The sequence below is a fragment of the Meriones unguiculatus genome, assembly GCF_030254825.1.
Source record: "Meriones unguiculatus strain TT.TT164.6M chromosome 13 unlocalized genomic scaffold, Bangor_MerUng_6.1 Chr13_unordered_Scaffold_28, whole genome shotgun sequence".
NCBI classification, from domain to species: Eukaryota; Metazoa; Chordata; class Mammalia; order Rodentia; family Muridae; genus Meriones; species Meriones unguiculatus.
In genome coordinates, this window is record NW_026843644.1 from 4,654,249 (window position 1) to 4,678,337 (window position 24,089).

At 37.7% G+C, this 24,089-nt stretch overlaps 1 protein-coding gene and 1 pseudogene across 6 annotated transcripts in view; both read left to right on the top strand.

The window, feature by feature from the left end:
- LOC132650626 (zinc finger protein 431-like) overlaps positions 1–19,672 on the top strand; it is a 41,252-nt gene extending 21,580 nt beyond the window's left edge. For all 6 annotated transcript variants that reach the window (XM_060375970.1, XM_060375971.1, XM_060375969.1 and 3 more), the window contains exons 3-5: positions 15,636–15,762; positions 16,310–16,370; positions 17,980–19,672. In XM_060375970.1, coding sequence (XP_060231953.1) covers positions 15,636–15,762; positions 16,310–16,370; positions 17,980–19,621 — 1,830 coding nt within the window. In that variant the 3' untranslated portion in view covers positions 19,622–19,672. The remainder of the gene's footprint in view (positions 1–15,635; positions 15,763–16,309; positions 16,371–17,979) is intronic.
- On the top strand, positions 19,671–20,223 carry LOC132650712 (zinc finger protein 709-like; annotated as a pseudogene).
- The last annotated feature ends 3,866 nt before the right edge of the window (positions 20,224–24,089 follow it).

A 24,089-nucleotide genomic window follows, 5' to 3' on the forward strand; every position in this document is an offset into this window, starting at 1 on the left:
GAGACCTTCCGGGTAAAGACTGGGTGACCAGCGATCAGACCCGCAACCCTGCTTCCCCGTGGGGTCCCCCCGCGACTGGGACATCCAGTCTCAGGTACCCTTGTGCCCACAGATCAGCCTGGGAAAGTGACTGGGACACGCCTGCTTGCGCCTCCAGCCTGGAGACACAAAGCCTGCGTTACCCGGGATTTCTTCCGGGTTCTGGCTGGGTAGCTGTGAGTGGACCCGACCGATTCCCACCCCGTGGGAGCCTCCCCTCACCTGGGAAACACGATTGATGTAGTTTCAGGGTCCCGAGTTCAGTCTCCTGGTCTCTGCACAGAGAGTGTTGTCCTGCTTCTCAGATGAGCTGTTCTCCCGGCGCCGCCATCTTGGCTCCTCCTAGGGGACAGATTCTAATCTAAATGTTTGTGCAAGGGATGTTTGCAATCAACCAAGGAATTTTAACTACCTAAGGTAGTTATCTTAGCTTGAGGTCAGTCCCGGACACTGGAGACCACAAAGTATGCAATGGTGAGTATGTGGGCCACTGTCCCAAAATCAGGAGGAACAGTTCTGCTAAGTTCTCAGAATCTGATATGGCGGTGCTGAGACTGCCAGTCAGTCAACTGTCATTCTGTTGATCTATGTGGTGATTTTCAGTAGTGGTCCTTGGTCTCTGACTCTCCCTTGAGTGTGGATTCCTTGGCGGTGGTTGGGGGCAGTGGATGGGGGGCTGGTAGAATTCCTCTGCAGTCCTGGCAGTTTAAAGCAGTGATTCTTAAAATATCACTGTCCAGTGTGCACACATACACATTGCTTTTGGTGTGTGCTGGGAAGACAGATTGGAAAATTGATGGTCTGCTCTCTAGACGTTCTGAACCTTGTATTTCACGTTCAGTTTTGTGTGGCAAATTTTATAAATAGTTTTGAAGCTGGTAGAAAGGGGGCGATGTACATTCTACAGCAATTTTTGTAATCTTTTTATCTTTTCGCTACTTTCAACCACAATGGTGTGATTCAGGAAATTTAACTTCATGACACAAAAGGAATTTCTGAGATGCAGAGGTTTTTAAGGTGTGCATGGTGTTGGGTAGGTGAATAAGGCAGATTCCATATCTTGTGGCACAATCTATGTGGGAGTAAGCAAACATGAAAACACTCACCACATTGGTTTGTGTGTGGCTTTCGGTGGGGCTGGATTTGCCTGAAACCACAAGGAAGCAAGAGGGTCTGTAGAATCATAGCCCACTTTTTTGATCACTTTTTTCTACACCGAGCTCCAGAACACAGAGCATGTGATCTCTCCTTTTCGAGAGCGATCTACAGTAGCCAGTGGGTCAGAAATGTATGTTAGTGGTCAGTTTGAATTGCTTTTGTAAGAGTTTTGAAGTCTGTGTTTATTTAATTTCTATATACATATAACCAAAAGTACACATGGTCAAGTACACATTTTTCCTGGCAGAGTTTCCTTGGGTCTTTTGAGGAAAATTTGAATATATTTTTAAGCTTACAGTTTTGGCTTTTTCTCTTCATCTCCTAATTTTGTCAAAACTGTTGTACACATTCTTGGTAGTTGTAGCTCTGAGATACATTCTGAGGTCACAGCTGCCCATGTGTTCCTTCATAATCCTATTTGGAATTCTGTGTCGTTTTTCATGGGATATAGCTTTGGAATCAGCTTTCCTCTTAGAAATTCATAGAAATTTTCTTTAGAGTCTGTTGAATTCATGTTGAAAGAGAAAATAGCCAACATCTTTTTATTTTTAAATACATCATTCCATTTGTGTCATTTACTCTAGTATAAAAGGGTAAATAATATTATCCTATATAAATAATTTGTTTAGCAAACTACAGTTAGTACATAAAATTGAAAGTGATATGAAATAATTTACAATCTATAGAAAGAAGACAAGTATAGAATTTACTGACACAAAAAACATTGTTATGGTCAGAAAAGCTATCCCACCAAGTATAATTTGAGAAGACAAAAAGTGAAAATAACACACGGTACAGAATTGAACAATAAATTTGAATATGATATGGGATCGTGTATTAGCATACAAATCAACTTTTGATAGCAGAATTTGGGATTTCCTGTGGATATGAACTAAAATTAAGTAACATCAAGTAATTTTATAGTCAATGTAAAACTGCAAGTATTTAATGTATGTAATCTGATGCTTTTGCAGATATTACCTACACCCACACCCCCTCATTACCAAAAACAACACAATAAACCATGTTTTCACACATTCTCATTGTTTCCATGTTTATGTGTGCCTACATTGCACAGAGCTCATAAAATGACAGAATTGCTATGGATCCCAACAGTCTTCTTAGTAAATTTTCATGTACTCTAGATTGGTTTTAAAGTAGTATCTGAAATCTCATGCTTATTGCATTTATATTCGTGGTGGTATAACTTTCAAAATAACCTAATTCTTCATTTGTTGAGGTCACCCTGGGTACCTCAGGAGGACAGTATGGCAAATAAATGAAGACAACAGCAATAGTTAAAGGATTGCATACTTATAAAAGACTCTCACAGTCAGTGCTGTATTAGTCATGAAACAGGATATAATTACAGCATAAGCAGTGTTAAACCAACAAACTTCTCTCTCTCTCTCTCTCTCTGATTTCAATCTTGCTGCATTCCCATTTGTCCATTGGGAAGGAGACCTTCAGTCATCTTGTCTACCTTAATGTTCGCAATAGAAAATGAAAGGCAGAAACAACACAACCTAGGTGAAGCACCTTCAAAGAATTTTTGTAACATTTTTTTTAGTTGGTATGTGGAGAAGGAAAATCAAATATCAGACTTTTTAGAGCAAAAGTTGTTATAGAAATAAAAAGCAAATGTGCTTGTATAATATTCTAGAAAATTGCAGAAAGTTGGTTTATTTTGATGGTATAAGAGCTTTCTGCCAATGAGTCATGCTGCATGAAGTGAAAATGAGTTAAGAAACTGACTTGTTTTGTTTGAATTGAAAGAATGACAATAAATTACAGTTGAATAAAAATGTAATAGTCTTAGACAAGTAACACTTTTCTTAGTTTTGTTTTGATCAGCTAACCCACCTTAGATGATGACACTTTTATTTTTATTGGGAAAACATGTTTAAATGCTTAACATTTTAAAATATCAGTTTGTATATACTTAATGTAGTATATATTTAATGTATAGTGTATAACATTATGCATTTATTTCTGTTATTGCGAATATTATTCAAACATTGTTTTTGGTTGTTTCTTTTTAAAGATTTTATTTATTTAATTAGTGTTCTGTCTGCATGTGCGCCTGCATGCCAGAAGAGCGCAACAGACCACAGTATAGATGGTCGTGAGCCACCATGTGGTTGCTGGGAATTGAACTCAGGAGTTCTGAAGGAACAGAGAGTGTTCTTACCTGCTGAGCCACCTCTCCAGCTTCAAAGTTTAGTTTTTATTATAGAGAAGAAAGAGTACTCTTTTGGAATTAAGTGAGCAGGGACCCCTGTAATTCCACATAACAGCAGAAAGTTACCATTTTTTTACCTGCATGATATATATTTCACATTGGTGAGAGCAAAACTTCTGATTTCATAGATCTAGATGGGACTAAAGAATAAGCTTGTTAAACTTCTGAGTGATGCTTTCCCTCTATGCACACAGAACAATAACTGTACGTCATGATAGTGTTTTCCTTGTCTTCACTATTTCACTTCTCTTTGATTGCTTCCCTTCTTTCCATTTTTTAGGTAGGAAAATTGAATTAATGCTTTTTAATTGAAAAGGATTCTTCCCTCAGACAATATATTCTGACCAATTTTCCCTCCCTCCACTTCTCCCACATCCAGCATACCTCCCTTCTTCCCCGGTTCCACTCCCTCCACTCTGTATCCTTTTCAGAAAAGAACAGGCCTCCAAGATAGGACTGCCAAACAACACCAAACAAGATACAAAAAGATAAACAAACACCCCACACAGAGGATTGGCAAGGAACCCATTAGGGGAAAAAGATTCTCAAGAGCAGGTGAGAGAGTCAAAGCTATGCCCATTGCTAATGTTATGATTCCCATAAAAATACAAAGCTAACAGCATGACACCTCAGTAGAGGACCTGGTGCTGATACATGCTCATGCAATGCTTGTCATTTATGTCTCTGTGACATTCCTGGCCATGAAGGGAGTGGATTCCATCCCATGGCTTAGGGTGCAAGTTAAACCAAACATTAACTCACCACTCAAGCATGTTTGGTGCCACCACGCCAACTTTACATCTTGCAAGCAGTACAGATTTTAGGTGGAGTGGTTTTTATTCTGGGTTTCTGTCCACGTTTCTCTTTCAGTAGCCTGTACAGTAGTCTCACCCTAAAGAGACTAGAATATAGGGGTGAAGTCTTTCAGCCTGCACCTGGTCCACCTCTCCACCTTCAGTGCACTGTGTGTAAGCTTTCCTCCACAGTGTGGTCCTGGTGTTATTTTTGAGAAATCAATGCTCTGTCCTAATATTAGCCTTGGCTTTTGGGCATTTCCAAATGACCTCCTGGGACAACAACTCAGTTGTCTGAGAAAATACAATGTTGGCTGTATTTGTTTGACCTCCATCCAACAATGAAGGAGTGTTTCCCTTCCCCAACACCTTTGTCAGTATGAGTGAGCTGTCGCTTGTCCTGTTAAACGTCACCATTCTGACATGTGTAAAATTAAAGCTCAAAGTAGTTTCCATTTGCATTTCCTTAAAGGATAAGGATGCTGAACCTGAACAGTGTTTCTCAGCCATTTGAGATTCTCCTGTTGAGAATTCTCTGTTGAGATCTGTTCTCTGTTTCTTATTTTATATATATATTTTTAAATATAAGTTACAGTTTATTAACTTTGTATCCCAGCTGTAGCCTGCTCCCTTATTACCTCCCAATCCCACCCTCCCTCCCTCATCTCCTCCCTACCTTTTTCCAAGTCCACTGATAGGGGAGGTCTTCCTCCCCTTCTATCTGACCTTAGCTTATCAGGTATCTTCAGGACTGCCTGCAGTGTCCGCTTTTGTGGCCTAGCAAGGCTGCTCCTCCCTCAGAGGGGGGAGGACAAAGAGCCAGCCATTGAGTTCATGTCAGAAATAGTCCCTGTTCCCCTTACTAGAGTGCCCACTTGGATACCAAGCTACCATGGGCTCCATCTGAGCAGGGATTCTAGGTCATATCTATACATGGTCCTTGGTTGGAGATACAGTCTCATAAAAGACCCCTGTTCCCAGATATAATTGGTCCTTGTGGAACTCCTGTCCTCTCCAGGTGATACTAACTCTCTCTTATTTTATATGATTCCTTGCCCTCGGAGGATCAGACCCACAGTGCAAGTGGTGCTCAGCACAGAACTCACTGCCTGGGGAGATGTTTTTCAAAAAAAAAAATAAATAAAATTTCTTAAGCATAAGAATAAAAGCTCCGATCTAAGAACTGTGAGGATGGCAGCAGTGTCTGATTTAATGTCTGTGCATGCACAGACACACATCTATGCATGCACAGATAATAATAATCAGAGGTCCCCTCATCCACCCACTCAAAAATCTTATAAAAATTTAGTTACATAAGAAACCCTCCCTTAAACAAATCCTTAAAAGTCTAAGGTCTTGCTAGTCATGCTTGCATAAGCCTTTAATCCAGGCACACGAAATGCAGACACAGGCTGTTCTCTGTGAGTTCGGCCTGGTTGACAAGGAGAGCCCAGCACAGACAGGCCTACACAATGAAACCTGGTCTTGAGAAATACAAAACAAAAAATAAAATTAAAACAGAAAATCTGGCATGGATTTGATGGCACAGGCCTTGAATCCCAGTCCCCTGGCAGGAAGAAGCAGGTCAGTCTCTGTGAGTTCAAGGTCAGCCTGGTCTACACATCTAGTCCAAGCAGGAGAAGCCCAGCTGAAAATATATATATATATATGAATGTCTGTGTTAGCTATATACATCCAGAGAAATTTATTCTGTCATTTCTTTTCGTGCAGAGAGCCTTTACTAGCACAGCTTTCTGTTTTCTTCATCTTCCCATTGAGGAAGCTGATTTACCTGCTGATAGTACTCCAAAGTGTCATGTTTTTCCTGCTTTCCCCCCCTGGGTTGTCTCTTATCTTCCAGGAGAAAAGCGGCTGCAGTTTACCTGACCCCAGTGTGAAGTCACCGAGCAAAAATCTTGCATTTTCTAAAATCTCTTTTTAATTTTTAATACTCTTGGCACCATTCTACCTGTAGCACAGATTGTTTACTCTGGTACAGGTTGAATAATGGTTGTGCAATATCCACCGTGATTCTCGTAGGAAGAGGGAAATTATGTCCTGAGTTCTGGAAGTCAGAGGGTAGGCTAGGGGAGACAGGCACAATTGATGATGAAATGCAAATCGCTGCAGATATGAAGAAGGTTTGGTTCTGAAACTGAAGCCTGGGCCAAGAATCACTAACCTTTGTCCTTTCAGTAAAGTGTAACCCTAAGGGAGGTGTTCATGTCACTCAAGACTCACTGGCCAATTAGGATCTTCCATCCCTCCAGTTAGAGGAAGAGGCTGGTTCTTCCTGGCCCCATGCTGCATGTTCCCTCTGTAGCTTAGATGAATGGGGTTGAACGATTGGTGTGCCGCTGCTGTGTACTATGAAGGCATTTCAGACAAGTTCCAAAGTCGCAACATGGTGAGATTGTGTCTGCTGCCCCCAACCTGGTGGAGCAGGAGGCTGAACAGTAGGAGCTGTCCTGTAGGGTCCTTCCTGAGGCAGAGTGGGAACCAGCAGGCAGAATCACCTACCTGAGAGGTCCCTTTTCCTAGCCCTGAACACAGTGGGGCATCTAAATGTCTTGACTACATTGGCTTCGGGTTGGGAGCAGAGAAAAGTCATTTCTGGAGCAGAAGGTTAAAATGAAAGCTTTATTTTCTGAGCTCAGGGTCAGTTCAGGATCTGAATGGTGCTTTATTGTGTATTTAAAGGATTAAATCCACAAAAGCAGGGCCCCTTGGTGAGTGCTGGGGTTATCCAATCAAATTTTAACATTGTGGGTTTAGCAAGGGAATTTCTGTTGGAGGCTGTGCTGATACAGGCCACTGGGCTCAAGACCTTTAACTGTTTTCCAAGACATTTGGTCTGGAATCCAAGGTCCTTAATTTATGTCCCTTGGCATTTGGTCCTGAACTCAAGATGATAAAGAAACAAAGTTGTGTGAGTTCTATCCATAATAAGGCAGAGCTTTGTAAATGACATAATTTTACAGTTTAGCCACCTTGGTTAAGGTAACAGCAATTTTTCTGAGTTAACTGAAAATTAGGAAAATGTTTCAAGGGGTAGGGTGGGAAGTAGAGCTGCAAGCTCAGGTGAAGTTAGTATTTTACTTGGAGAGGGTTGGGGCTCTGGAGGCTGCCTCCTTACACACTATGGGGCTGCATGTTCACAAAGTGTTTGCAGGACAGGTTTGAAAATAGACATGTCCTTGGTAGGATGCAAACTCAGAGAAGCCTAGTTTCTAGTACCTTTTCCAAGTTCTGACCTTGGCATTTAACATTTAGATATAAGATTCATTTGGAGTTAATTTTGTTGAGGTTGTAAATAACATGTGTTGAGTAGCACTTCCTTACACAGCTGTGATGTAAACAAGTAGAATTGTTGATGTAAGGGATTTACCAATACTTAGATGACAGGAAGTCACACCAAGTAGAATTTAGCTAAGGGCTAAGTAGATAAGTAGCATGCCATGCAGGCCTGTTAGAGATTAGGATGCTAGGAAACACATGTTTGCTCAAGATGATAGTCAACAAATTTGTCTCCAACCATAACCAAGGAGACAGCCCTTATGCATACCAACTATTGGCCCATCTCCATGCCAAAGAAGAGGCATATAACAAGCTGCTTAATTGCCATTATAGACTCACAGCCAACATTAAAGACTGGTGTGTTATAAAGTTGCAGTTTTCTTCTTGAGAAAAGCATAGCTCTGTCACATGGGGAAGACATCTGGTGAAAACCAATTGAACAGGAAAAACACTATTGTGTTGAGGGTTTCTCTGATCAAACAAAGCTTTCCCCAAGAGCCTCATGTATGTAGAATCACCTAACTTCTTCTCACACTTCTCAAATATGCTTGGCAGAGCTAATAGAACCTGTGGCCTGCACTTTGGGAGATTTCCCCAAAATTCTGAGGTAATTAAAATAAAGCAGTGTTCCTTTTCTAAAACCAGCAATAGGGTGAGCTGCAGGGTTGGGACATGTGAGGAGGGTTTCCTTCAGATTCTCAGAACCCCACTCTTTCTAACACATCAGTTCCAAAGTCACTGTGGTTTTGGTAAATAATGTTCTTGAGATCCTGTGTTCCCCCTTCCTTGTGCAGTTTTGTTTAATTATAATTCCTCATGATTTTATCCCACTTTATGAGACTGTCTGATCAATTCATAGATGTCTCCTGTTTCCTTCCATTTCTCCCCAGGAAGTAGTGTACAAGGTGCTATTCTTCTTAAGAAGCTTACTTGGTATAAGATATAGCTCATGGAAAACCTTGCCACCCTAGCTTTTGCATTTTCTACCTTTTACTTTTCCTAGTATTATAAACCCCTGAGACCTCTTACTTATACCATGTCACTGAATAATGACCTAGGGGAGTGGATTACAGAAATCATTCTAAGAATATTTTTGCTGTGTAAATCATCCAGTTGACTCAGTGGCTAGACTTGAACTCTCTAGCCCATATTGAAACTGTTTAATATATAACCTGGATCCTAAAAGAGACTTAAGGAAGACTGCATGTATGGAGTACAAAATTAGCTTTAGGCTGACTTCTCATATACCATTAACTAGCACTGGACACATGCTACTATTAAAGAGAACTTTTTTAATTAACCATTTAGTTGTGTGTGGCATTCTTTCTTCCTGGTGTGGATATTAATTCTATAATGGCTGCATTTTCAGCATTTTGGAAAAAATATTTCTGAGACAAGCTTTGTTGGCTCAGGTCACATTGATCCCAGTCTATTGCTCCCCAGATCCATGACTTTGCCTTTCTCTTGGTTAAAATTCCTAAATTCTTAAGTTAAAGTCTGTACACAGCAGAGTTTTAAACATTACTCATTTGAGACATATAATGAGCTGTCTATTGTGTGTGCAGTAGGAAGACAGTTTGGAAAAACTGAAGGTCAGATTTCTGGAAGTTTTAAACATTGTTTCCTAATGAATTTTTTTTTGTGAAAAATATTTCAATTTTACAAATAGGTTACAAAAATGATGTTGAGGAAGGAATGTGGATGAAACTTCAGAAGTATTTGATTAGCATCCTTTTACCATTCCAATAACAGCAGCCACAGTGTTGTGGCTTAAGGAACTCACTTCTAGGGTTAAAAGGCGTTTCTGAGCTGCAGAGGTGTCTCAACTATATATGGTGTTATGCAGTTACATAAGACAGATTTCACATCTTGTGCTGGAATACATATGGCAAGAACGAGACATAAAATTACTATTTAACATTATTTCCTTTATGGGAATCAGAAGGACTGGGTTTGCCTGAAATTGCTAGGGGGAATGATCTACAGCTCCATAGCGCACTTTTCTGGTGATCTCCATTTACAAAGAGAGTACTAGAGCATGGGGACTTAAAAAAAAGATCAGTTGTATCTAGAAAGTAATATGAATAGTGTAGGGGTCAATTTGCATTATTTTGTGGGAGGTATTACATTTCTGTTTATCTAATTTCTATATGTATACAATCAGAGGTAACATTGGTCTACTTCAAGTTTTTCTTGGTTGAGTGTCCTTGATGAAATCTTGACTTTATTTTTGGGCTTCTGTTATTGGCATTTTTGCTGTATTCTTTCACAAAAAAATGTGCACAATTTTCATTGTTGTGTTGTAAAGTAAGTACCGAAGTCATATTTGTCTCTATGTGTAATACTTCTTCATAAAACTGCTGAGAATTCTGAGTTATTTTTTCACATGGTAAATTCAGTTGGTACCATGCCATCATAGAATGGCTGGTTGCCAGCATCCAAAGAGCGAGCAGGTGCTGACCTAGGCACACTACACATATCTAGCTGATGGGCAGCTTTGTCTTCATGTAGGTCACCTAACATTTGAAATGGGGGCTGTCTGTCACATGGACACAGTTGCCTGTTTATGAATAACTTTTCTCTATCTGGGCTGCCTTGTCTGTCCTCACTGGAAGAAGATGCACTTAGTTTGTATGTAACTTGATGTGTTGAGGAGAGTTGATATGGGGAGGCTCCCCTTCTCTGAGAAGAAAGGGAGGAGAAGAAGGGGTAGAGGTGGGGAGGATGATACCAGAAAAGAGGAGATACAGAGCTGCAAGCAGGATATAAAGGGAAAAAAAATAAATGAAGTAATGAGAAAATGGCTGGTTTCTATGTAAGTGAGAGATTGTGTTGACTGATGATTTCTATAGATGGTTCTTCCATTGAGAGTGGAATTATCCTTAAGCATGTTGGCCCTGGGCTGGATAAAAATGTTAGGTGAGCCTGAGATGATGTAGAAACAAGAGAGCAAGGCAGGAAACAATATTTGCCATGGTTTTTGCCTAAGTTTTCTTGAAACTTGAGATTCTATCCTAGGATTCCAAAATGATGGATTCTGATCTGAAAGGACCAAACAAGTAAACTCATTCATAACCTGAGATATTTGGGGTTAGGGGTTTCAATCACAGCAGCACAGTTAGCAGGTTAGGAGAAAAAAGTTATGCCAAAAGTGACCTTGCTCCTGGACAGACCTGAAGATGTTCTCTTTTTTGAGGAATGTGGAAAATATCAGGACTTGAGATGGCAAAAGTCCAGACCTTAATTGGCTCTTCCTGTAGTACTTGGAAGTGCACAATGTTGAGTGTAGTGCATACAGAGGAAGTGGAGGTTATAGGATTTCAGTGGAAAATATGCTCCGTGAAAAATTAAGCTGGAGGTCATTTGTGTGGTAATTTGTCCTCAGATCTTTCTTATTCTGCTCATGATCTAAAAAATTTAGTAAGGTAGAGTTAAAAATTGGGGACTGATTTCTTAGGTGGTGATGTTTGTTTCATACCTGACTTGGATATTACTAATTAGTCAAGGCTACGTTTAAATTCTTGATTCTCATGTGTCAGCTTTCTGAATACAAGTCAAAGGATGGAAGATGTACCCCCAATGTGTTCTGTTTTGTCAACATATTTTACCAATGTTAATATTAAAATGCTTAATAGAATGTATGTATGTATTGTTTGAAGTCATATGCTTCTTTATGTTCTCATTTGTTACTACAGGGCACATCATGCTGAAGTTTTGCCTTGTAAGAGAATTTTCTAGAGGGGCTATATAATTCCACAACAATGAGATTTATTTCAAAAAAGCATGTTGTATATGTGTAATATGACTGAGTTCTTAGGCTATGACAGATATATGAAGATTTGATAACAGTTTGGGGTGTTTATTTTGACCATTTTAATTTGATGGTCAAGGTCATGTTGCCAGTTTTGCCTCTTGATATTTCAGAGAATGTATTAATATTATTCTTTTTTTATTTTTATTTATTACATTTATTTCCTATCCCATATACAGCCCCCTCCCTATCTCCTCTCAAGCCCACTGTCTCTCTCTTTCTCTGAGTGTATTAAATTTTTAAAGAGATTAGTTTGTTTTTTGACTTTACATCTAAAGGGCGATCCCTCCTTCCTCTGTTCTCAGTCCACCCCTACCCTTCTTTGTCCCCTCCCAGAAAAATGGAGCCCTACTCTCCCTGCATCACCCCATTACAGCACATCAAGTCACATCAGGACTGAACATATCCTCATCCACTAAAGACAGACAAGGCACGCCTGACAGGGGATGAGGATTTAAAAGCAGGCAGTAGAGTTCATAAAAGAAACAGTCCTTTTCACTTACCATTTAACGCATATGGACCAAACTGTCCTTAGTACACAGATAAGTTCAATAGGCCTAGGTTCAGAACATATGTTCCTTATTTGATATCTCATTTTCCGTAAGCCCTCCTGGGTCTGGGTTACTTGTCTCTGTTGGTCTTCTTGTTGCTTCCTATACCCTCCAGATTCTTCCATCTTTCCCCCAGTACTATCATAAGACCCCCAGAGATCCACCCAATGCTTATTTGCAAGTTCTAGATTCTGTCTCCATTGGCTACTAGGTGGAGCCTCTGAGAAAATGGGCATATTTAGGCTTTTCTATATGCACAGCAAAACAACATTTACAATTTCATTGGCTGGCTGACTAGTTTAAGGTGGGTCTCAAGCTGGCCCAATTATTGGTTGGACATTCCCTCAGTCTTTGTTCCCTCATTATCCCTAAACTTCTTGTAGGCAGGGTAATTTTTGGATCATGAGTTTTATGGTTCAGTTGTTGTTCCCTCTCTCCAATAGTCCTGTCTGGCTAGGGGGTAGTCATTTCATTTTCCATGTCTCTTTTCCCCTGTTCATTCGTTAGGAGTCTCAGCTAGGATCACACCCACATGCTATCAGGAACCTTCCCTGTCAAATGACTCCAAAGAGAAATGCCTTCAGTTTCCCTTCTTGTTCTGAGCCCTCTCACCTCCTACTACAATTCTCCCCACATTTGATACCCACATTTGTTTCCCACCCCATTCCAACTTCTGCCCAGTTCCCTCTCTTTATCCATTTGTGCTGTTTGTTCTGTTTTCTATTCTGAGTGACATTCTGGCAACCTCACATGGACCTTCTTGTTACTTAGCTTCTCTGGGTGTGTGGATTGTAGTATGATTATAAGCAATGTGTTTCTTTCTGTGTCTGGTTACCTCTCTCAGGATGATCTTTTATAGTTCAGTCCATTTGCCTACAAGTTCCATGATTTCTCATTTTTAATAACTGAGGAGTATTCCATTGTGTAAGTGTACTAGAAGTTCTTTATCCATTTCTCAGTTCTGGCTGTTATGAATAAAACAGCTATGAACATAGTAGCACAATTGTCCTTATTCTATAATGGAACATCTTTTGGATGTATTCCCTGGAGTGGCATAGCTGGGTAATAAGGTAGAATTATTCCCAATTTTCTGAAAATGCACCAGTTTAATTACCAGAGAAGTTGTACAAGTTTGCACTCCCATCAGCCCTGGAGGAAAGTTCCCTTTTCTCCACATCCTCACCAGCATGTGTTGTCACTTGAGTTTTTCATCTTAGTCATTTGAGTGGTGTAAGATGTAATCTTAGAGTCGTTTTGATTTCCATTTGTCTGATGGCTAAGGACTTTGATCATTTCCTTAAGTGTTTCTTGGCCATATGAGATTCCTCAGTTGTGACTTCTCAGTTTAGCTCTGAACCCCATTTTTAAATTGGTTTATTTGATTAGTTGGTGTTTAATTTCTTAATTTCTTTGTATATTTTGGATATTACATTTTTGTCTGATGTATGGTTGATGCAGATATTTCTCCAATCTGTTGACTGATGTTTTGTTCTATTGATAGTATCCTTTGACTTATAGAAGCTTTTCAGTTTCTTGAGATGCCATTTATTAATTGTTGATCTCAGAGCCTGTGCTGCTGCTGTTCTCCTGTGTTAATACATTCCAGACTTTTCTCCACCTTGTCTTCTAAATGATTTAGAGTCTCTGGTGAAGGTCTTAGATCCCCTTAGACTGGATTTTCTTCAGGATGAAACAAAGGCTTTATTTTCATTTTTCTACATATAGACATCTAGTTACACTACCACCATTTGTTGAAGATGCTGTCTTTTTTCCATTGTATGATTTTGGCTTCTTTGTTGAAAGTAAAGTTCCAGTAGGAGTGTGGATTTATTTCTGTGTCCTTACTCCAATTGTGCAGGATTGGTCTGCTATCAAGGGTATTTTATTTCTCCATTTGAAGTTAATGTTTGCTTTTTCATGGTCTGTAAAGAATTATGTTGCAATGTTGTTGGGAAATGGATTGAACTCATAGAATCCATTTTTTAAGAATGCTGTTTTAGAGAAGGGGATTAAGGGAGTGTTTCATGGGGAGGAAGAAGTGGGGGGAATTCAAAGTGAATAAAGTGTAATTAATAAAAAATTTTAAAAAAGAATGCTGTTTTACTATGTTAACCCTATATATCCATGAGTTTGGGAGATCTTTCCATCTTCTGAGATTTTCTTCAGTTTCTTTCTTTAAAGACTTCAAATTTTAGTCATAGAGGTATTTCACTTGCTTGTTTAGAGTTACAACAAAATATTTTATGTTGTTTGTGGCTACTGTTCAGGGTGTTTCCTAAATTTCATTCTCAGCCCATTTTTCATTTGTATACAAAAGGACTGATGAAATTTTTAGTTAATTGTGATCCCAGCCACTTTGTGGAAATTGTCAATTGTAGGAATTCTCTGGTAGAATTTCTTGTGTCACCTAGGTATACAAGTAATTCATCTGCAAATAGTGATACTTTGAATTTCCAATTTGTATACTTCCTTTCCAATTTGTATCTCCTTGATAACCTTCAGTTGTCTTATTGATTTAGTTAGGACTTAAGGAGTATATTGAAGAAATATGGAGAGTGGAGGCATCCTTGTCCTGTACTTCATATGAGTGGAATTTCTTTAGTTTCTCTCCAAATGGTTTGATGTTGGCTATCAGCTTGCTTTTTACTGCCTTTATTATGTTAAGTATGTGCCTGATGTCTTGTATGCCTGATTTCTCCAAGTCTTTTAACATGAAGGAGTGTTGGATTTTGTCAAAGGCTTTATTTCATTTAATGAGATGATCATGTAATCTTGGTCTTTCAGTTTGTTTATATGGTGGATTACATTGATGGGTTTTTATATGTTGAACAATCCCTGTATCCCTGAGATTAAGCCTATTTGTTCATTGTGTGTATCTTTGATGTGTTGTTCTTGGATTTGGTTTGCGAACGAGTATGTTATTGAATATATTTGTTACAGACAGCTATTAGCTGTCATGTGGGTGCTGGGCATTTAACCCAGGTCCTCTGGAAGAACAGACAGTTTCTTAACCACTGAGCCATACCTCCATCCGCCATGTTGCCTATTTATGATCAACATTTACAGTACTAGTATTTTCATTTTTCCTTTTGTAATTGTTCAAACATACGTTTCATTTTAGCAAGATCGTATTAATATTACTGTTTAAAATGAGGCACTTAATGTTTCTAGACATGTCTGCACAACTAGAGAGAATGTATAACTCTTTGTAGAAAGTTAAAGAAAGATCTTTAAGGTTTTTTTTTATCTTGTTTGTTTGATTAATTTTTTAATATTATTCAGGATTTTATTATGTACCCCTGAGTGTCCTGGAACTTATTGCATAGAGCAGGCTAGCATTCAGCTCTATGAGATACACCAGCCTCTGTTTTCTTTGTTTTGGAATTAAACTCATCAGAAAATACACCCAGCCTGTCCATTGTTATTAGATTAAGGAATCGTTTATATTATTTCTCAGATGTGGACTCAGAATTGTTGATCTGTTTATTCTCTCTATCTATCTATCTGTTACTTGACATTTGTCTTGCAAATCTAAATCCTGGTTAAAGGATGAAAAAATTAGAGAGGTAAACTTCTCTATTCAGTTTCGTCCTAAAAAGAGTTAAGTTATTATATTAAAACTTGTGTGTCACAAAATATGTAGAAGAAACACCAGAATACTTTGAAAATATTTTAAACGAAGTATACATTTCCAGTGTTCTAAGTATCATTCTTTCTGTTGTATACGTGTGTGGATATTTTAGACTGCATTGACCTACAATGATGTCCATGTGAACTTCACTCGAGAAGAGTGGGCTTTGCTGGATCCTTCCCAGAGGAATCTCTACAAAGATGTAATGCTAGAGATCTACAGGAACCTCACTGCTATAGGTAGAACAATGAATTTTCTTTACTTTTTTTTTTTAGAGATAATTGTGACTGTATTTGATCATTAATATTTTCAAGTGGGATATGTTGGTTCAGAAACCCCAAGATTAACAAAAATGCTCATATCATAAAAGTGGAGAGCGCCTTCTTTTGAGAACAATCCCTTGTTACAGTAGTGCCTCTCATAATGAGTCCAGGTCTTTCTAAATGCCTTTACCCTCATTTAAACCATTAGCACAATCTCAAAGTTCAGCCCTTGAACTTGAACAATTGAACAACATCAACAAAAATTATATACCACATTACACAGCTTTATTGCTATATAATACAAAAAGAAAAAAAAAATTGGTGCTTATTTTCATTTAATTAACAATGAAGGATAAATGACAAATATGGGAAAAATATTTATTCATTATTGATCTGCTTCTGGAATTTCTCTTGAAGATGAGGAAGAAAGAGGTGAATGGTTCATTGATTGACCAGAGATCACAACTTAAATTTTGTATTACTTCCAATAATACATCATACATTTTCTCTTACTGTATTTTAGGCTACAATTGGGAAGGTCATAATATGGAAGATCATTGTCAAAGTTCTAGAAGACATGCAAGGTAATTTTCATGTGTAAGCTGAAATGAATATGTTTCTGAGAAAATTTTAATATGTTCTGGAAGTTTGAAAGAGAAGAGACAGTGTAAATGAACTCCTTTAAGTGTATTTATTGATGGTGACTAAGTTGTTACTAAACCATGTGCCTCCATGTTAGGTATTTGATGTGTGTTTGCAAGGTTCTCCTCTAATAAAGAATGCAAGGAAATCATACCTTACACAAGGTCAATGTTTAAATCATTTGCTCATTATCTCTATGAGGTAGAAATGCAGTTTGTTTAGTCTCCTACAACTTAGATATTGCCAAATGTATTCAGAGTAAATAGGTGATGAAAGTATATTCATAACATTATACTAATCAACTAGTGCATAGTAAAATGGTGTTACTCATATACTTGCAGTAATGTTGCTAAATTTTGTGAGGAGAGCAGTTTTTTAGACTCAAGAATGTTGTTTCGGCAAAATCATAATCCCTATAGCACATGTCTCTGATGAACAAAACTCAAATGTGTGAATGCATCATGAAACCATGTCATTCTTTTAATAGGTATATCATATATCACAATGGATACAGTAATATATATATATATATATATATATATATATATATTGAATGAAACAGTTAACCACCCAGAACAATTAAAAAATACAGTAGTCTCCATTTTGAGTAGATGTTTAAAAAGTGATACCTTTTATGCTTTATATGGGTTATTAAGAGCTGCCAGCAGTGCAAATAATGACACAAAAGCTTTTTAATATTTTAAAGCTTAGACAGTTTTACTAGGCAGATACTGAACCGTTTTTTTCCCCTAGTACATATAAACCAAGTATAGTGTCCCGATGCATGTCCAGCTCTACCTTCTTCATGTTCAAGTCTGTCTGTTAACCTCACTGTCCTTCTGGTGAATTGCCTGTCATTCGCTTTCTTCTTCCCTCTCACTCAGAAGTTCTGCCCTCCATCTATGCCATGCTATCAGTTGTCAGCTCTTTATGATTTCCAATAAATGAGGAAGGACAAATGTGTAGAAAATATAGGACTGGTGATGGGCCACAGAACTAAAAATACTGTGATCTCATCAGCACTTAGCTCTCTCCTGACTCAGCAATCAGCATTCACGTATACTGACACACTTTCATACAATATACACCAACATCAATTAACTGGTTATTCAACTTCATAAGGAATTCTCACAAAATCACACTGCAGAAAATGTAAGTTTTAGGAAATATATAAATTATTACGTTTGTTACAGTTATCTTTGCATATTTAATATGGCGCACAGTGTAGGGAAATTTATTAATCCAATCAGTGTGTTAAAGCTCCGAGGTCTTGCAGTTTTCTACAAATCTATGGTAAAACATCTTATAGAAGAAAGTATTGTATAAATGTAAGCCAGGTTACAAATATTTTTACCATTATGGCTATTTTCAAATATGCAAAACAACTCGTAGAGATGGCGAACACCATGAATATAAAAATAATGATGAAAACTCAAGATGTTATTCCTCTTTACCTTTACACCAAATTGTAAAATTAAGTGACATGGACAAAAATATTCATTATTGTAATGAATGTGGTAAAGTTTTCATATGTGCCTATTATCTTTGCAGGTATGAAAACAGTGATAGCAGAGACAAACCCTCTGAAGATACTCAATATAATGAAATATTTGCACCTCACAGTGGTTCCCACACATATGAAAGTATCCATACTGTTGAGGATTGCTATGAATGTAACCAATATGGGAACGCCTTTGCACATAACAGTCATCTCCTAAAACATAAAAGGACACATATAGGAGAGAAACCTAATGAATGTACACAATATGGTAAAGCCTTTGCATGTAACAGTGATCTCCTAAGACACGAAAGAACTCACACTGGAGAGAAACCTTATGAATGTAACCAGTGTGGTAAAGCCTTTCCATGTAATATTGAACTCCTAAGACATGAAAGAACTCACACTGGAGAGAAACCTTATGGATGTAACCAATGTGGTAAAGCCTTTGCACATAACAGTAGTGTCCTGAGACATCAAAGAACTCACACTGGAGAGAAACCTTATGAATGTAAGCAGTGTGGTAAATCCTTTGCACAGAACTTTAATCTCCTAATGCATGGAAGATCTCACACTGGAGAGAAACCTTATGAATGTAACCAATGTGGTAAAGCCTTTGGTCGTAAAAGTCATCTCTTAACACATGAAAGAACTCACACTGCCGAGAAACCTTATGAATGTAACCAATGTGCTGAAACCTTTGCACGTAACAATAGTCTCCTGGTACACTATAGAACTCACACTGGAGAGAAACCTTACCAATGTAACCAATGTGGTAAAGCCTTTACATGTAACAGTAGTCTCATGCTACATAAAAGAGCTCACACTGGTGAGAAACCTTATGGATGTAACAAATGTGGCAAAGCCTTTGCACATAACAGTAGTGTCCTGAGACATCAAAGAACTCACACTGGAGAGAAACCTTATGAATGTAAGCAGTGTGGTAAATCCTTTGCACAGAGCTGTCTTCTCCTAATACATGGGAGAACCCACACTGGAGAGAAACCTTATGAATGTAACCAATGTGGTAAAGCCTTTGTTCGTAAAAGTCATCTCTTAACACATGAAAGAACTCACACTGGAGAGAAACATTATGAATGTAACCAATGTGCTAGAACTTTTGCATGTAACAGTAGTCTCATGCTACATAAAAGAACTCACACTGGAGAGAAACCTTACCAATGTAACCAATGTGGTAAAGCCTTTACATGTAACAGTAGTCTCATTCTACATAAAAGAGCTCACACTGGTGAGAAACCTTATGAATGTAACCAATGTGGTAAAGCCTTTCTACGTAAAAGTAATCTCTTAACACATGAAAGAACTCACACTGGAGAGAAACCTTATGAATGTAACCAATGTGCTAAAACCTTTGCACGTAACAATAGTCTCCTGGTACATTACAGAACTCACACTGGAGAGAAACCTTACCAATGTAACCAATGTGGTAAAGCCTTTACATGTAACAGTAGTCTCATGCTACATAAAAGAGCTCACACTGGAGAGAAACCTTATGAATGTAACCAATGTGGTAAAGCCTTTCTACGTAAAAGTAATCTCTTAACACATGAAAGAACTCACACTGGAGAGAAACCTTATGAATGTAACCAATGTGCTAAAACCTTTGCATATAACAGTAGTCTCCTGGTACATAAAAGAACTCACACTGGAGAGCAATTTCATGCATGTAACTAGTGTGTTAAAGTCTTTGCATGTAACTGTGTCCTCCTAAGACATAAAAAAAACTCATACTGGAGAGAAACCTTATGAATGTGATGAATGTCACAAAGCCTTTACACAGACCAGTATTCTAAAAGATAAGAGAACTCTCACTGGAGATTAACCTTATGAATGTAACCAATGTGGTAAATAAAGCCTTTGCATGTAACAGTAAACTCTGAAAAGATAAGAGAACTCATACTGGAGAGACACCTTATGAATGCAACCAAGGTGGTAAACCCTTTGCATGGAACAGTCATCTGCTAGTACATAAAAGAACTCACACTGAAGAGAAACCTTATGACTGCAACCACTGTGCTAAAACCTTTGCATGTAACAGTAGTCCCCTGGTGCATAAAAAACTCACACTCCAGAGAAACCTTACAAATATAACCAATGTGATAAAGCCTTTACATGTAGCAGTAGTCTTATGCTACATAAAAGAGCTCACACTGGAGAGAAATCTTATGAATGTAACCAATGTGGTAAAACCTTTTGCATGTAACAGTGTTCTCCTAAGACATAAAAGAACTCACACTGGAGAGAATCTTTATGAACGTAACCAATGTGGTAAATAAAGCCTTTGCATGTAACAGTAATCTCTGAAAACGTAAGAGAACTCATACTGGAGAGACACCTTATGAATGCAACCAAGGTGGTAAAGTCATTACATATAACAGTGTCTCCTAATACATAAACTCACACTGGAGAGAAACATTATGGGATGTGTCCTATGTGTAAAGCCTTTGCACAAAACAGTCATTTCCTAATATAAACTTGCTCTTCTTCCTGAAGATACCTGATAAAAGGATCAGATGAATGAGGAGGAGGTCCCCCCATCAGTGGACTTGGAAAGGGGCATGGTGTAGATGAGGGAGGGAGGGAGGGACTGGGAGGGAATGAGGGATAGGGACACGGCTGGTTTACAGAGTTAATAAAATGTAACTGATAAGAAAAAAATAAAATTTGAGAGAAAAACCCTTTCTCTTCACAATCATGTCCAAAGTCATGAAAGAATTCATACTGGAAAGAAAGACTATGAGACTATTTAACATTGTGAAACTATTAAACATTTGTATAATCATCATGAACGAATTTGTACAGGGAGAAACTTTTTGAACATGTTAAGATGTGAGGCCTTTGCACATATCTATATTCTACATCATCATAAAACTTTCAAAATGGAGAGAAAATCTAAGAATATGAACAAATGTCATCCAGGTACTACTGGTTGATTAAGGCCACATAATGTTCTTGGGATCTAAACTGTGATGCCTACCCACCAAATGAACCAGAAAGTTACAGAGTTTCTGACCTTGAAAATCATAAACATCTTTGCCATTTTACAACTAAATTTTTAACATCAGTCAGGGTTTAGGGATATGGGATTTGTTTATGTCATTGAGGAAGTCAGCTGATGCAAAATGTAGGTTTTGCAATCAAAACAATCATCCATTTGTCCTTTTGTGATTAGGAAAAGGTAATATGGATAAAGAAAGAGAATATGTGGTTTGGGTCTGTCATTATGTTAGGGGACCAGAAACCATGGTATGGAAATTTGATATTTATGGGAACAAAAGTTGAGTAATGAATGCTGGTCAGCTATTGGTAATTTTACAGCTTTCTGAGGGACTATGAACTTAACCTTGGTTTCACCCTATAATTCAATGGAGGCTAGTATCAAAAAGGCACTACTTAGGACAAATTTCTTTTGCTCATTCCCACATGCAAATTACTTTTTCAAGTCATCCTCAAGTATATAAAATACAGATACTAGAAACCTCACCCATGTAATCAATATGATAAAGCCTTTTCTTAATAAAGTTATGTCCATGCAAGAATACATAGTGCAGTGAAACCCTATGAGTAAACAAAGTTGTAAAGCCTTTTCATGTAGTTGCCTTTGAAATCATGAGAAACAGTCATGCTGCAAAGAAACGCTATGAGTGTGGTCAGTATGGTAAAGTTTTGTGCTTCATGGTACCATTATAGAAGAGTAAAATGTTAGTGTGTGAGCAACCAGTTAAAGCCTTTGCAGATCACAGTAGATTTTGAGAAACTTAAAGAACTAATTCTGAAAGAAATCTATTAGAATAAAAGATTTGTTAAGATCTTTGAAGAACCAAATTGCATTCAGTTAAAGGAGATTATATGGAGGAAAAATTCTAACAAGTGTCAACAATGTATTCATGCTTTATGGCATCCATCCTTATGTTGTTTCCAATTGAAACTAATATGGACAAAAGACCTATGAATTTAAACAATAAGGCAACTCTTCTAGATTTCAAAGTTCTCTCCAATTGCATGAAATAAATCATCCAGTTGTAAAATTTTGGGGTGTGTATTAATGCCTTTTTCTGTGACAAAACGCAATGTCTAAAGCAAATATCAAATGTGTTTAATTTGCCTTATGGTTCCAGAGGTATATGGGATCACTATGAAATGGGTTTCACAAGTGTCACACATGGGAGCTAGGAAGTTTGGAACTCACATCCTCAACCTGAAGCATGAAGTAGAGAGTGGGAAATACAAATGGTATGCAGTTGAAAACTATTAAGCCCACTCCAGGTAACATACTTCCTCCAGGAGGGCTGCTTTTCCTAAGCATTCCCAAATGATACCACCAACTGAGAAAGATTAATTTCTCTGACTTCAAGCCTACGTGTTTGATTACTGTTACATGAAGGAATTCTTGATGAAGAAAAACTCTGTAGATAACCCTATAGATGCCTCAACACCTGAGGTACAGGAATGAATGCTTACACATGAACAACATTTATGAGCAAACATTTGTTTACCAATTTCTTTTAATTTAAATTATGTGATATCAGTGTGTCTTTGTTTATGTGCCTGTGCATTCTGATCTCCCGATCTTTTGATCTTCTTGTACAAGGAATTCCAGGGAGTTGTCAAAAACATGATCTTGGTTCTGGGAATAAACTTGTCTTAACTGCACAGCCATGTCTCTAGTACTGTAAATATCTTAACTACTTTATATATAATCTTAATGTCAAACTGTAGAAACTAATTCATAGAAGAAAGCAACTGTGTTTAAGATTTGATATAAAATCTTAATAGATTTTATGAAAGATTTGATGACTGTAGACATAGTTGATGTATTCATTTTCAAGAAAAGAACCCTTTTTAAACTTTTTCAACATAGACTTGTAAGAAGTAAATTATTCATGTTCACTTATAATGTCAATTTTGTTCTGTATTGTGAAACATTAGAGTAGGTATTGGAGTTTGCTGTATGTGTAGAAAATTCATTCACAGAAGTTTATTAGGCCATTCTGATATTTTTTTTTTTGTAGCTGCTGTTCATCTTCTAATGCATTTCCACTTGGTGTTAGGTATTTTCCTGCTGCAGTGTATAAAATGGGATTCCCATCACCTGTCTGGTCCATTGCTTATTTATTAAGATGTTTTTTTCAAGCCTGGCTTGGATGTCAGTAATTTGTCAAGGCTACATTTGAAGTCTTGATTCTCATGTTCCAGCCTTTGGAGTACAATTCCAAGGGTGGAAGATATTCTCCCAATTTATTCTATTTTGCCATATTTTTACCAATGTTAATGTTAAACTGCTTAATAGTGTGTACGTAGAGATGTATATGTGTTTGTCTGTATTTGAAGTTCCATGCTTCTTCATGTTCCCATTAGCTACTTATGGCACATCATCTTGAAGTAGTGCCTTCTAAGAGAATTGGCTAGAGGTAATAGACAGTGTAACAACAATGAGATTTATTTCAAAAAAAATGTGTGTGTGTGTGTGTGTGTGTGTGTGTGTGTGTAATGTGACTATGGCCATAACAGATATGTGAAGACTTGGAGAGAGCTTTGTAGAGTTTGTTATCATTGGTATATGATTTTCAAGGTCATGTTGCCAGTTTTGATTACCACAAACATTCCTCACTGAGCTCATTAATACTCAAATAGTCTCAGTTCAAACATTTCATCAGTAAAATATTGTGTCCTATTCAAATTGTAAACATTGTTATTTAAGGGTGGAAGAAATAACCTGAATTATAAATGCTGTTTGCAAATGAAAATGATATACTGCTATCTTCTTTTGGAGTGTATTAGTTCATTACTAGGAGTAAAGAGTTGTTCTTTCTCAGAACTACAAGTGAATGTCAGAGAATTGTCTCAGTGGTTCAAGTTGGTTGTTGCTAAGCCTGATGATTTGAGTTCAATACCTGGGTAGCCTGTATTACTCCCAAAGATTTTTGTTGTATCTCTGTTCTTGGGTTGCTGTAAACTAACACACGAGGACATAGGTAAATAATTTTTAGACCTAAAAAGGGCCCGTGTGGTCAATAGCAAAAAAGACCTTTGCATTTCATGTCAAGAACTCACATACCTGATGTAGATAATAAGTAGCAATAGTTGTCTTCTCATCAGCACATGCATACCATGTGTATACACACAAACACATTCAAATATT